The following is a 15,718-nucleotide window of genomic DNA, read 5'->3' on the forward strand; positions in this document are numbered from 1 at the left end:
TTTCTTTTTCTTTGCTTTCTTGCTATCTTTTTCTTTATTTCTTTAACATTTTGAGAGAGAGAGAGTAAAACTTTGATGTGGGGTTGTACAAGAATCCCATAAGACATTGAAAGTTGAAGCCTTTGAGCTATAGAGAGAAAGAGAGAGAGAGAGAGAGAAAGAGGTGTTGGAGAAGGAGAGAATATTCTAAGGTTGCCTAAGTTCAACAGCTAAAATCCAAAGATTATATACTAAACTAACTTAGAATTCAAAAACATCATTAGATTATGATTAACATTAGCAGGAAAAGTCAGCCCACAAGGAGACGACTTCTCATACTTCCAAAAATTCACTGCCTTTGTCAGCTGGCTGTCGTTTAACCTCTTCCCTATACTCTTACTAATCTCAGTAATTATATTTATTATTAAATTAACCCAAGTTTATATCTATGATCGTATTCCAACATGATCATCTTAATCTTGATGGTTGATTTTTCTTTTTCACTTCTTTTCTTTTCTTTTCCTTTCTTTATTAAAAACAAAAGATTGTATTATAAAATTTAGGTCTAATTTCAAATCTATAAGGGGAAGAAATTTCATTTATTTATAAAACCCAATATATAAAACCAATCTGAATGAATAATTAATAAGGAAAATTGATGTATGAAACAATAATAGAAGGGCAAGTGGGTAACATATCTAGTGAATTTGAACTGGGGAATGTCATGGTCCTACTGTCATTAGGACGATTATTCCCTTTTATGTGTTACTTTCGTCGTTTCCTTTGGATTTTACCTTCCTTGACAGTTGGGCACGTGCATGGTATAGCTGCACGTGCATGGCAGATTTGCAAAATGATCAAGAAGATTTTCATCAAACATGAGCGTCAAAGAAACAAGAACACATAAGAAAAATTAAATACCTCTGCATGATTCATTGTTCAAAAGAGATGCTAGTAAATAGGCATCAAAATCAATATATCTTCTTTGGAAAAAGACTAATGAGCTTTAGATTTTGACAAAGGAAGAAACCAATATGAAGATAAAGATTATTACTTTTGTGGAAAATGAGGTTAAAAGAGATGTCTGAAACCAGTCACACTCAAACTCTTAGACATGTTAACTCATCTTTTTGACAAAAACCACCAACATAATAATCCATGCCACTGCTTTTTTTTCTTTTCTTTCTTCATTTTTTCATCCTGTCATGACCACTAGCTAGCATTTTTATTTTTCTAAAGTGATCAAACGAAAAATAGACACCTATATCACTAGCATTTTCATGATATCATGTTTAAAATGCAAAAAATCTTATACTTCTCGGGGTAGGGCACCACCACCAAACTTCGGAGGTAGAGCACCTAAATTAATTTCTTCTTGATCGATGAGTTGCATTGAGTAGTTGTCCATGGGGTTATAGGGTTGCCAAATTCAAGAATATGCATATTATACCCTAATAGGTACAAAGTCCGAGAAACTAATTAATATATTATATAATGGAAGCAAAAAATTTTCATTGTAAAAATGAATATATTAAAATAGTAGACGAAAATACTCTAATTTGAAATTTCATTCACTTTTATACTTTAAAAATAAAAAAAAAATCAAGCAGAACGTTTGTAATCGATTCATTTTAATTAATAATAAATAATTTAAGTTAAAAGAAAATAATAGAATCTACTTGCTTTTTTTTGAGAATATATACATATAGGATACGCTAGGGAGGTATAGGCTTGTATACAAATTTTGCAAAAGTGTTCTTGCACAAATAAACAAATTAATTATCATTTCATAGTATTTTAATATGGTAGATTGGTTGATTATAAAAATAGGAGAACAAAAAGCAAACAAATTATGGGATAATCATTCCAAATAGAAAAGGCATGGAGACTAGCTTTCCCAACCTCATCATATGTGTCATCATGCACCTTTGGTTTTAACCCTTCTTCACTCTCTCTCTCTAAAAAATCTTCATTATTCTATTCCACCTAGCCAAAAAAGTAAAGTAATTAAAAGGACTACCACATTAGAGAGAGAAAGAGAGGTGCAGACATTGAGATGGGGATCAAAATCTTTGCATATATTTGCTTATGTTATTAGGGTTCAGACCCATAACAAAGTATCTTTTCTCTTTGGGTTTTCTCTTAATTACACTTCTAATATATAACTTCTCTTTGATGAGACTTTCTTTCTCTTGGGTTCTTTCCTACAGCTGAATTCTTTTGAGCTAAGTCAACTGAGAAAAGAGAAACTTTTTTGGACATGTTAGAGAAGATGGCTGAAGAAGCAATCTTAAGTAATGGTTTTGTTGAAAACCCAGTTGGTGGATCTAATCCTCCTGCTGTAAAGAAGAAGAGAAACCTCCCAGGAACCCCAGGCAAGCTCTCGCTTCATCATTAATCGTCTTCTTTGTCATGCTATATTATTCGTTCTGTCTCTCTTCTCTTCTCTCTTTAGCTCGCTTTATGGTGAGCATGAGTATATTCAAAGTTATTCAGTTTTCTCTTTCCAGATTTAATCCAACATATTTTTAATTAATGGGATATACTAATTCTATATACAGATCCTGAAGCCGAAGTCATAGCTTTGTCACCAAAAACTCTCATGGCAACAAACAGATTCTTGTGTGAAATATGTGGCAAAGGCTTCCAAAGAGATCAGAATCTTCAACTTCATCGCCGTGGACACAACCTTCCATGGAAGCTAAAGCAGAGGACTACTAAAGAAGTAAGAAAACGAGTCTACGTCTGCCCAGAAAAGACTTGTGTCCATCACCACCCTTCTAGGGCTCTTGGAGACCTAACTGGTATAAAGAAGCACTTCTGCAGAAAACATGGGGAGAAGAAGTGGAAGTGCGAGAAGTGTTCAAAGAGATACGCTGTGCAATCTGATTGGAAAGCTCACTCAAAAACCTGTGGCACGAGGGAGTACAAATGTGATTGTGGAACTCTATTTTCTCGGTAGGTATAGTGTAAATATAGCTAAACAATAATTGCTTTTCAAGAATTTTTGGTGATGATGATACTGCAATTTAATTCTCTGCTAATAAAGTTAACAAGGTAGAAAAGAAGATAACACTTGAGGAGAGGCTAAATAGCTATAGCTAGATAATAAAGCAACGAAAGTGATGATCAATAGCTTTTTTCCATGTTAGCAGAAATCATCAAACAACTCAAAGATGAAAGTGATTTTTGTGGTTGTGATATCTTTGCCCCACTTCTCTCTCTTTTCTCTGTTTCTTTTTTTTTTTTTTTTTTTTTTTTTTTTTTTTTTTCTGGAGAGAAAAAGAGAAAGGAGCTATCTTTAGTCAAGACAGAGATAGGGAAAGAGACAATATTGTTCATTTCCATGTAGTCTGAGAAAATCCTTTTTATTTACTTTGATCAGGAGAGATAGCTTCATCACTCACAGGGCCTTTTGTGATGCCTTAGCTGAAGAAACAGCAAGACTAAATGCAGCAGCTAACATAAACAGCTTTGCTGCAGCTGCCACAAGCTTCAACTATCATCAGCTTATGGGGTCTCCAATAGGGCCTAACATGGCTCAGCATTTCTCGTCTATTTTCAAGCCAATCTCAACCAATGACCAGACAATGGACCAAACAAGAAGCGGACTCTCCTTGTGGGTGAGCCAAGGATCTCAAGGTCATCATGAAGTAATAGGCAACAATAGTATTCAAGAGATTCACCAACTTGGGTCTATGGGTTCATCATCAGGAGCAATATACTGTAACCCTCTTGTTTCATCCTCAAATCCTTCACCATCTGACCATTATCAGTTAAATTGGCCGGTTTTTGGGAACAAACTCTCTTCAAGCAATGCACATGAAGAGCTAAGAAGCACTAGTTCACTTCCATTAAACAACGTTAAGGAAGCTACAGAAGTTCAACTAGTAAGTGTTCCTTCCTTATATAGCAACCAACAACAGTCGCATCAAATCACTTCAGTAGCAAACATGTCAGCCACAGCTTTACTTCTAAAAGCTGCTCAGATTGGTGCAACTTCAACTGACCCATCATTTCTCGGAAGTTTTGGGTTAAAGTGCAGTAGCAACAATCAAGTTCATCAAGAAGCTGGGAACAAGTTCTGCGGACTGTATGGTTCAAACCCAATAAGCACCGGCGCTATAAATCTCGCATGTGATATGGAAAACTCAGCAGGGAATGACGTTTCCAGCTTGAACGAGCTGCAAATATACCCAACAGCCAAACGCCAAAAATTACAGATCAGCGACCATCAAGATGGTGCAGCAGGAGGGCAAACAAGAGACTTTCTTGGAGTTGGTGCACAACAAGCCATATGCCACCCATCATCAATCAACGGATGGATTTGATTTATGATCATATGTTATAAGAATTGCATGTGTCGCATGTTTTCGATCTCAATATAAATTAAAAATTGGCAATAATAAAGTGGGAGATAAGAGAGGGCAAGCTAGAGAGAGAAAAAGAGATATGGAGATCATTTTAGTAATGGGAAACTTTGCAGGAAGGAAAAGGTGGGCATCGAGTGGCATGATGGGAGGCTAAAAGTTACATGGTTAGATAACCATTGAAGAGGTGAAGAGGAGAGATCCATGCATATTCCTGTTAAGGTCGGAAAGCTGATGCCTCTAAAAATGGTGGCTTTTTTAAATTTTTGATAAAAGGGGAAGGGAGTAGTGGGGGGCAAAGTATGAGTAACTTTTGAGCTCCATTATTGCATTTGTTTCATCTCTCTCTATGTTGTGGTTGTTATCTTGTCGAAATAGGACTTGAAAGAAAGAGAGAATAGTAATTCCCATTTTTTTCCCAAGTGGCAAAAAGCATTATATAAATAATATTATTGTTTAAAATAAAAAAATTGAATCTAGTTTTTTCTTCTATTACCAAACCATGCATACTTTGTATTATAAGAAGGTCAGCTAAGATATAATTATAATTATTTCATAGATACACTGTTACAAAATAAACTTAAAACATTTGCAGTAAATTGTTGCTATATAAATTTAAACTGTAATATTAAAATAATGATAACGTTTTAAAAACCACTATATATGTCTTCACTGTCATATGATAGAACAACGGCTAAACACATGTTCATAGCAAGAAAAAATATCATTATTAAAAATATAATCTTATTAAATATAAAATTTTTATTTATTAAAATATATTATTATATACATAGTAACACGGCCTAAATAAATCTAAATAAATTAATTTAAATAAAATTTTAAATTTATTTTTCACTTTATTCAAAATGGTTAATTTAAATTATTTAATAGTTTCGTGTATCTATTATATACAATTCTATTTTTTCGTAATTTGCCAATATAAGAATGTGATCATTCTCTCCTCTATTTTGTAATGTGCTCGTTACAATCTTGTTGCATTGAATTAGGTATAATTATTATGGCAGGACCAGACTCTTGGATAGGGATGAGCATTGTTCGGTTTGAATCGAAATAACCGATCAAATCAATTTAATATAATAATTTAGTTTGATTTTTAAATAAAATCGATTCGATTCAGTTTTAATTTTTAAAAATTTTAGATTGATCGGTTCGATTCGATTTTAGAGACAAAATAGTTCGGTCGAACCTAACCGATCGAATTTTATCATAAACGCTGCGTTTTATTATAGATTTATATTCTATCACGTCGGCACTTCCTGCATACAACTACTACGTCGCCCGCATACAGCCACTACGTCTCCACCTACCTCCCTCTCACTCTCAATTAAAGCACCCTGACGGCCGCGACACGACTCCTCACCAGTCACCACTTCACCAATCACTGGCTATCGTTCTCCCTTCTCCATTCTCGTCCTTTAGTCCCGCAGTCATCCACCCACCCAATCGCCAAAGTCAGAGTTTTGTCTCCATCCCTTGCGTCTCTCTTTCATGGCCATCGCTCACGACTCGTGTCTCTCTCTCACAGTCGTCACTCGCATCTCTCCCTGACGGCTGTCGCTTGCATCTCTCTCTCACGGTCACAACCGTCGCTCGCATCTCTCTCACAGTCGCGATCACTTAATCTCCGACGCTATCTCATATTTCAGCTCAGTCTTTAACTCTTCTCTATCTTTCTTTGTCAGGCGTCTGGTCTCTCATCGAATCATCGTCCTCAGCCTCGGTAAATAGATTTTCTAATCCCATTATTTTATGTTCATTAAATATATTAGGTTAGAAGTGGTTGATTAATTTGAATTTTATGATTAATTGTTTGGATTTTATGATTAATTAAATATATTAGGCCCAAATTATAGTATAATTCAATGAAATTAGAGAAAAGCTCAAAAATCGATTTCGAACTGAATCAAATTGAACCAATTCGATTTGATTCGATTCAGTTTTCTATCTTATTCAGTTTGGTCTATAATTTGAGTAAATTCAATTAAATCAATTTTGACCGGTTCGATTCGATACCGAACCGAAGCGACCGATGCACACCCCTACTCTTGGGTATTATGGTTGGTTAGTATTTCGGGCGGCTCCATCTTGTCCAACGGGATCCCTTTTCTCGCATTTCACTAGCTCTGCATAATTTTTTTGACCCAAGATGACTCTAATATCAATTGTAATAATCTGACTCAAATTGATCCAAATAACTTTTAAACTCATTTTTCACTCTACTTAAAATGGTTAATTCAAATTATTTAGCAATTTCGTGCTAATTATCGTATATAATTTTATTTTTTCGCAATTTATCGATGTGGAAATGTGATATACATAAAAAATTAAACTTTTTTACAATAATTATTGATGCAAAAGTATTGTTTTAATAATGCTAAGACATTAATTTCATACTTGCTATTAATATACCGTTACATTAGCCTTAAAATGTAATATTGAGAAAATGAATCACTTGTTTTTTAATTATCCTCTAGTTGCCATAATATATATGTAATGCATTTCAAAATTTCTTTTTCCTCCTTAATATATTTAGAAGCGACTCGAATATATGAACTTATAATGAGAAATCATTATATATATATATATATATATATATATATATATGGAAAATTACTATTTGGTCCATGTATTATAGAAAAACTTATTAGTTAGTTTTTTTATTTTGAAAAATATATTAATACGTTTCTGACATTCTAAAAAATCTACTAATTAGTATCTCCATCAATTTTATCTATTAAATATTATAAAAAAGTGTAAAATATTCTCTCAGTATAGAATATAACTAATTAATAGACTTTTTACAAAACTAAAAGATTAACTAATAAATTTTTCTAAACCATAAGGACTAAATAGTAATACACTTAACAATTAAACTAATGAAATAACTAATTAATAATTTTTCAAAATTTCAGATATTATAACATATTTTTTAAAATTGAGAGACCAACTAATGAGTCTATTCATAACATAGGGACTAAATAGTAAATTTTTCTAATTTACTATATAAGATATATATTTAATTATTAATTATTAAACCATTAAAGTGAATATTTTTCTAGTTATTATATTAGGGATAAGCTAAGTAGTCTTTGATATTGACATGACAAATTCGCCATTTCCATCACCCTACTTGCCAATTTAACGATTAATGGTGTCTCAAATCAAATAAACCAAATGATATTTCATATACTGCAGGGGGTTTGAATAAAGGGATCATTATTTTTTTCCTTTTTTTTTTGTGTTATTCTTTTTTTTTTAATGATATATATTCATTTCATTAAAGGAAGTTGCAGAAATACAATAGAGACTTTCTCTAATTGGGAATATGAATAAATGCAAGCAACTACATATGAAAATGTAAAAATGAAGTCTAAACTACATAGAAAACTTGCACAATTACAATACCAATATGCAAAAATAAAAGGAACTCTTCAAACTCCTAAGAAAGACTTGCACACATTTGAGTGTATAAATTCGGTCAGTCGAAAAATACCATATATACTCAAATCATAATAGATTCAATTTACAAATATATATCGGTAACTATTAATTAGCTGGATATAGAAACAGTTGGGTGCACATTGAGCAACTGATAATAAGTTATAGACCTATTGGCTTAAAAAAATCTCCAACTTTACAAGTTTTCACTTTCATAGCCTAAACTTTCAATTTTAAATCAAAGTCTCAAATTTTTAAATTTGGTGTAATTATAGCACCATTTTAAATTAATTTTGACCATATTTAAATTAGTTCACATGGCACACAATGTGTCATTATTTGTATCATATAAATAACTTGATTAACTTGAATTGAACTTTAGTTAAGATCTTAAACTCCTAATTACTTAAAATCCTTAATAAAGATTTTTATTTAAATATGAGAAAATTAAGTATTTTAATTATATATTTAGGAATTTCATATAATTAAGAGTTTAGAATATTATAATTAAGGTTTAATTTCAGTTAATCAAGTTGTTTATGTGATAAAAATAATGACATATAGCATATCGTGTAAGTTAATTTAAATATGATTAAAATTAATTTAAAAACTTGTTATAATTATAATAAATTTAAAAGTTGGAATTTTTTATCCAAAATTAAAAATTTAGACTATGAATATAAAAACTCATAAAATTAGGCTCTTTTTGGACCAATACGCCTAGTTATATAGCCTATTAAGAATGCCACTTGCATATCCAGCTTCTATTCCTATACACCATGGTTGGCGTTGTGCATCATAGATTTATACTCCAAAAAACTATTGTGGAGCTTGCATCTCAAATATTTTCTCATAAAAATTGGAAGACTTCTCCATCCCCAGGAAAAAAAAAAAATCTCCAACCAAACAATATTTGATGAAAAAAATAAAGATCTAATGTGAGATATGAAAAATCATTCCCATCTAAAGCATAACCTCAGGTGTAATCTCCAAAATTCATAAGGACACAAACAAAGAGACAGAAGAAAAAACCAAAAAAAAAAAAAAGCTGAAAAAAGAGGACATAAAAGAAAGGATGAAAGCAGGAGGAAGAATAAAAGAAAAAGAAAGAGATATCTGAAATAGAGTAGGGAAGGGGCTGTCTGGAAGGGGAGCCCTACCCCTCATCAGATGATTTTTTTATTTTATTTTGTTTTATTTATTTTTTTTCCAAAAGCTGAAGTGCATGCTTGGAAGTACTTTGATTTATGAGAATGTACTCATTCCATTATCTGTTTAGACAAACAGGTAAAGAGAAACAATTAAAGAAGAAAAAGAAAAAGAGGTAAAGAGAAAAGGGAAGGGAACTATATTCTTGCATTATGAGTCTCTTTGATGTTGCAAAAACTTTTTATTTGATATGATTGATTGAAGGCTTTAATTTGCTTTTATAAGCAGCTGCTAATTTAAATTTTCATGGCAGTAGAGAAGAACAGTAGGTAGTTCCCCTAGCCAGCTCCAAATTTTAGCTTTTAAAATGCCTATAATTCGAAAGAAATTAAAACAAAAGTAACCCATTTGTGGTTATGTAGCTTTGCATTTCATTGTGTGCCTGCATGCATGCATGTGTTGGTGTAAGGCTTTTGGGGTAGTGCCAAAAGCTTAATGGGATTCTTCAGACCAGCCAAAATTGTTCTGGTGGACCATATATCTATATGTATATGAATTTGAAAAAAGAGATTTGTATTCTGGCTTATTTTCATGCAAGAAAATGTGTATACTCTTCATATGGTCACACAGCTTTGTCCCACCATTCTCTCTCTCTCTTTCTTTCTTTCTTTTTTAATGTCGGAGATGTTTGAATTACAGATTTTGGATGACAGTGGAGGTTTTATATCCAACAATACTCTAAAATAGCAATACTCTAAAATCTTTATGATAAATTTAGAGCTTGTTTAATTTAATTGTTTCATATAGCTTATAACATTTCCTAATAGCAAATATTTGGTTGCCGATAACTAATTATAATGGCTAACTAATAATTGATTCTAATTAATATATTTTAGGTATTTAATAGTGATGTGACTAAAACGAAACTACAAAATGATGTGGCTGAAACGAAACTGTGCCACGATTGTTCACTCAGTAAGAAAGAGAACGTGAGGTGGTTGTCGAGCTCAAGTCAGTAAACTGAAAAAAAAAGGTGAATGTAAGGAATTGCTTAGAACTCAAGAGTAGTTGTGTAAGAATGCATATCTTGATCTCTGTGATTATTAGCATTTATACTCTAAGAAGATAAAGTTAATTATCGTATCTCCTGATAATCCAGTTGGTACCGACTAATTGATAGGGGATCATATAATCATAGGTGTAATGAGAATCTGCTGGATTACTTCTGCTAACGGTAACTTTATATGAAAACTCAACCTATTCAGAAGAGGGTGAGTCTTGATGAAGAACTAGGTGCTACGGTGTCCAAGTTTTTCTTTCCATGGGTAAGACCACGTATTGACTTATCAGGCCTTTGCCATGTGGCCCTGTCTTATGGTGACAACTCATGATTTACTTTGGACGATTGTTGTATTACATAAGAGGTTCCCTGCTGGTCTTCGATTCTTCATATTCGAAAGTGACAGTCGACTTCACAATCTTAGGCATGTGGCATATCTAGATTGGCTTTCCACACTTGCATTGCTCTGCTTGTCTCTGATCATAAATGATGATTGTATTGTTTTTCAAGCTGTATTCAAAATCTACCATCGAAATCATCATATAAAAACCCTACTTCTCTTCCAGATACTACTTTTGCTCACAACTGACTTCTGCGCTTTAGAAAAGACTCGACCACTCATCTTTTTTATTCACCCAGGCTAGGTATAAAAAAAGAAATACCTGATTTTGTATCAATATACTTAATATGCTAATAAATTAAAGCAGAGCATCAACATTCAATAAGAAAACTACAACTTCTTCCTATTCCATAATAAAAGTGGGAGCACATCCCTATTCCAGAATAAAAGTGGGAGCACATAACCATGAATTTTGTTTATGGATTGCCTTGAACTTCATATGGACATGACGCAATATGGGTGATAATTAATAGATTAACTAAGTTAGCACACTTGTTACCTATCAGGATGGATTATTCTTTGGATAAGTTAGCAAATATCTATGTCAATGAGATTATAACACTCCATAATGCTCTAGTCTCTATTATTTTAGATAGAGATCCAAGATTTACATCTAGATTTTGGCCTAGCATGTAAAATGCTTTAGGTACCAAGTTGAAGTTTAGTACTTTCTTTCACCCTCAGATAGACGGTTAATAAAAAAGAATAATCCAAATATTAGAGGATATACTTAGAGCATGTGTGATGGAGTTCAAAGAAAGTAGGAATAAATATATACAATTAACGGGAGTTCTCTTATAATACTTACAATTAATAAAGTTCTCTTACACTAATAGCTATCATGCTAGTATTGCATGGCTCTTAATGAAGCCTTGTGTGGGAGACGTAGAATACTAGTGTGTTGGATTGAGGTAATAAGAGAAAGAAAGCTAGAGGGTCTGAAAATGGTGCAACACACTACAGATAAAATCCATAAAATCCAGATGATCAAGAGTAGATTAAAAGTAGCACAAGATAGATAAAAGAGTTACACAGATTTGAAAAGAAAGATATCTAATATAGTATTGGTGATAAGGTATTCTTGAAGATATCTCTATAGAAAGGAGTTGTATGGTTTGGTAAGTGTGGGAAGTTGAGTCCTCGGTCCATTGGGTTTTATGAGATCTTAGAGAGATTGGATAGAGGTGTAAAGGAACTAAACTTTTCGTGAGCTATTCGAGACTCGACTCGATAAAAGCTTGAGCTCACTTTTTAAACTCGTTTAATAAACGAGTCGAGCTTGAGCTTAGCAGTATTTGGCTCGTGAACAGGCTCGCCAACTGACTCATGAACAGACTCGCAAATAAGCTCGTGAGCAGGCTCGTAAACAAGCTTGTAAACGTATTAACTAATCCTACATCGAAAGTTGAAAGGATATGGAGGATTGTGACTTCTCTATAAAATGATAACCCTTCTACATTCTTTTTCATTAGTTTTGGGTTTGAGAGATTTTAATTAAATAAAAAATTTAATTTAAAAGTCTCTTAATGACCTTATAATTTAAATTTGTTTATAATTTAAATGAATTTGAATTATTTGAGCTTGTTTATAATATAATCGAGCTCAAATTCGAGCTTTTTGAGTGAAGTTTAAGTTGACTCGTTAATATGATAAACAAGCTTATTACGAATCGAGCTCGAATCGAGATCGAGTTTAATATTTATTTTATGAATCGAACTCAAGCTGATAAATTAATGAAACTCGAGTCGAGCTCGAGCTCGAACTCGAACTCGAGCTCGAACTCGAACTCGAGCTTTTAAATTTATTTTCTAATTGAGTATGAGCTTATCAAAACTCGGCTCGGCTCGGTTCGATTACAGCCCTAGGATTGGACTAGTTGCTTATCATTATCTCCATATGCAGAGTTGTCACAAATTCATAATGTCTTTCATGTATCAATGTTAAGGAGATATAGAAGTGATCCTTCTCATGTCCTTCAAAAGTAACCTATTAAATTGAGAAAAGATTTAACTTATGAGGAAGAACTAATAGAGATTATTGATAGATAAGATAAAGTTTTAAGGAAGAAAGTAATCCTCTAGTTAAAGTTTGTTGGGCTAACCACTATAGAAAAGAAAATACTTAGGAGCGAGAGGAGGATATGCAGCTTTAATATCCTACTTGTTTACTCCACTAGTTATATCAATTTTGAGGATGAAATTACTATCAGAGGGAGAGAATTGTGAAGTCCAGCCCTTTTTACCTAAAGAAAAAAAATCAATGTTATTTAAAAAATTTTCCTAAAACTAGAGAAAGCTTAAGCCCCCTCCCCTTGCTATATATATATATATTCCTTTTCTTAATCTCCCATCTCCTCCTGCATCTTCCATTTCACTCCATCTAAATTTAACTCTGAGCTTCAAATCAATTTTACATTTTAATTTCTTCCAATCAAAATGCGAACCTAAAACACATTTTCCACCCACAAGAGCATCAAGCTTTTAATAGGTAAATTTATTATTATTATTTTTTTATTTCTCAATAGATTTCTTAAGTCTTATATGTTTTCTTAGTATATAAATAGTGATTTTATTGTATGAGAATGTAAAGGGATGAGTTTGGTTAGATTAGTTAAAGAAGCCTATTTTTAGGAATTATAATTCAATATTTAACTTTTAGATGGGTTCCTAGAATTATTGTAAGATGAGAGAATTAAAAGGAAAATTTTCTTTATATTTTGAAATTTGGGATTTAAACTTTTTAAATTTTTAATGCTTAATTAGAGCTAAAAATACGATTTGAATAATATTGGAGCTATTAGTATTATTATTAGGCTTTATACGGATATTAGAAAAATTCAAGTTTCATTTTATAAGAAAAGTTAAGTGGATGTATCAAAGGGAATGAGTAATGTGGTTGGAATGGAGTAGAAATAAATAGAGAATTAATTAACATAAATATGTAGTTGAAAGCACCAAATGGGTATTTTAAATTATTTGCGATGAATATTATGTTTTATTGAGTTGGTTGAATTTTTAAAAATTTAGAGAAAAGTACATATTTACACCGAAATGCTGGTGGATTTCTTTTAGAATTTTTAAAATTAATTACACATTTCATATTCCACATTTATATCCTAGGTCTTAGATGCCATTTCTTAATGCATTCTATTTTTTATAATTCTATAAGAGGATCCAACTCCAATTCTAAATACTAGAGGTGCTCAGCTACTTATGCTCTACTTTGTCTTTGATAACACTGACACTTTTATTAAACATATATTTATATGATATTTTATTATAGAAAAAGGGAAATAAATAATAGTAAGCTTATATTCTTTAAATATATAAAAAAAATTTATATTACAACTGAACAAATAGCGAACTACGCTCTATATATGCAATGATTAAATAACATCTTAATGACAAGTAATTTATTTTTTATATGCAATGATTAAATAGCACATTGATGACAAGTAATTTATTCTCGATTTAATTTATATTTATATTGCTCTTGGGATGCTAACATTTTTATTTATTTATTTACATATAAAGTGTCAATATTATCTATAGAAAACATATTATAAGTATACACAGATTATTTATTGAATTTTATGATTTTTGGATAAATAACTTTAATATTGTGATATCAATAAAATTTTTACTTCAGCTTGATGATTTACTTAAAATGATGATTTAGTTGACTTATTCTAGTATATTATTTGGTACTATTAAGTACTAAAATCTTGTTTATTGTCCCTTTATTATTTATTTATCCACTTATTAAATATTGTACTCACCTTTTATATTCTTAAAATTTCATATTCTTTTGAGCGATCCGGTCTAGCAGTCTTATTTTGTAGCATTACCCTCTCATCCACTTCACAAACTGCATAATCTAGTGGAGATTGGACCAATTAATTTTTTTTTTGCTAATTGACTGTAAAAGACCTAACGTTTACATTATTTTGCAATTTAATCTAAATATTTAAATTTTGGATGAATTAGCCTCACGCCTGTATTCAGATGTAATTTCAACTAACTTTTAAAAATCAAAGTATGAGAGTTTAGATAACATGCCAAATGTAATAGTTATTTTTTTAAATATAAATTAATTTTACATATGAAAGTAATATTAACTCATACGTCATTACAGTTAACTAATCTATTTAATTCTAAAGACAATAGTAATCTAACAGTTAAATATACGGTATATAACTTCAATAGTATATGGATTTTGTTTTGAAGCAATAATTATAAAAATTTTATAACAAACATATTATGGCTAAATGCTTACGTGTACACCTATACTTTAGTTCTTTTATCTATAAGACATCTCAACTTTAACCGTGACCTAATAAACATCTAAATTTAAAAAAAAAAATACTTTTAAATATAGTTTTGCCAAATCTATGATTTTAAAGTTGTGTTTAAAAGTAATTTTGTAACGACCCGAAAATCGGACCGCTACCGGCGCTAGGATCTGGGTCGGCTTAAGGCCGCCAAGACCCGTAGCCAGCCTGACATACAACCTGAAAACCCGTTTTATCCCATACACGATCAACAACATACATAAAATTTTAAAACTTTTCTTTCATTCATTCTATCGTATACCAAACTCAACCTGACATACATAAAATTTTAAAACTTTTCTTTCATTCATTCTATCGTGTATGGGATAAAACAGGTTTTCAGGTTGTATGTCAGGCTGGCTACGGGTTTTGGCGGCCTTAAGCCGACCCAGATCCTAGCGCCGGTAGCGGTCTGATTTTCGGGTCGTTACAAATTTTTTTTTTAAATCTACAGTTAAATATATGGCTTTAAAGTTGTACTTAAAAGTAAATTTTCAAATTTATAATTTTAAAATTATGTTTAAAAGTAATTTTTTTTTAAAAAAAAAGTTGTCTAAAAGTAATATTTTTTAAAATTTAGGTATTTATTAGGACACAATTAAAATTAAGATATCTAATAGAGAAACATGCTAAAGTACAGATGTGCAAGTATGCAATTGACCAACATATTATTTTTTATTTTTTGTATATGCTGGTATTTTGAATTGAATAACATGTCTGCAATAAATTATTTATACTATTTATAATGGTTGCTGTAAAATAAAATCCAACATTGTTGAAGATATGGATGATATATTTAATAATTGAATTGTTTATCTTTAATTTTAATTTTAAAAATTAATTAAAATTATACTCAAATATAAATATTGGCCAATTTATTTAAATTTAAATATTTAGATTAAAATATAAAATGATGCAAACCTTTAGCCTTTTTCAATGAATTTGGCTTTTTTTTTTTTTTTGCAAACATT

The 15,718-nt window shown here is 31.2% G+C and overlaps 1 protein-coding gene across 1 annotated transcript; it reads left to right on the top strand.

Annotated features, from left to right (window-relative positions):
* Nucleotides 1-1,984: 1,984 nt before the first annotated feature.
* On the top strand, nt 1,985-4,771 carry LOC110627919 (zinc finger protein MAGPIE). The gene is made up of 3 exons (XM_021774318.2): nt 1,985-2,354; nt 2,541-2,937; nt 3,365-4,771. The coding sequence occupies exons 1-3, from the start codon at nt 2,240-2,242 to the stop codon at nt 4,308-4,310; spliced, it is 1,458 nt and encodes a 485-aa protein (XP_021630010.1). The 5' UTR covers nt 1,985-2,239; the 3' UTR covers nt 4,311-4,771.
* The last annotated feature ends 10,947 nt before the right edge of the window (nt 4,772-15,718 follow it).

The sequence above is a fragment of the Manihot esculenta genome, chromosome 12 (assembly GCF_001659605.2).
Source record: "Manihot esculenta cultivar AM560-2 chromosome 12, M.esculenta_v8, whole genome shotgun sequence".
NCBI classification, from domain to species: domain Eukaryota; kingdom Viridiplantae; phylum Streptophyta; class Magnoliopsida; order Malpighiales; family Euphorbiaceae; genus Manihot; species Manihot esculenta.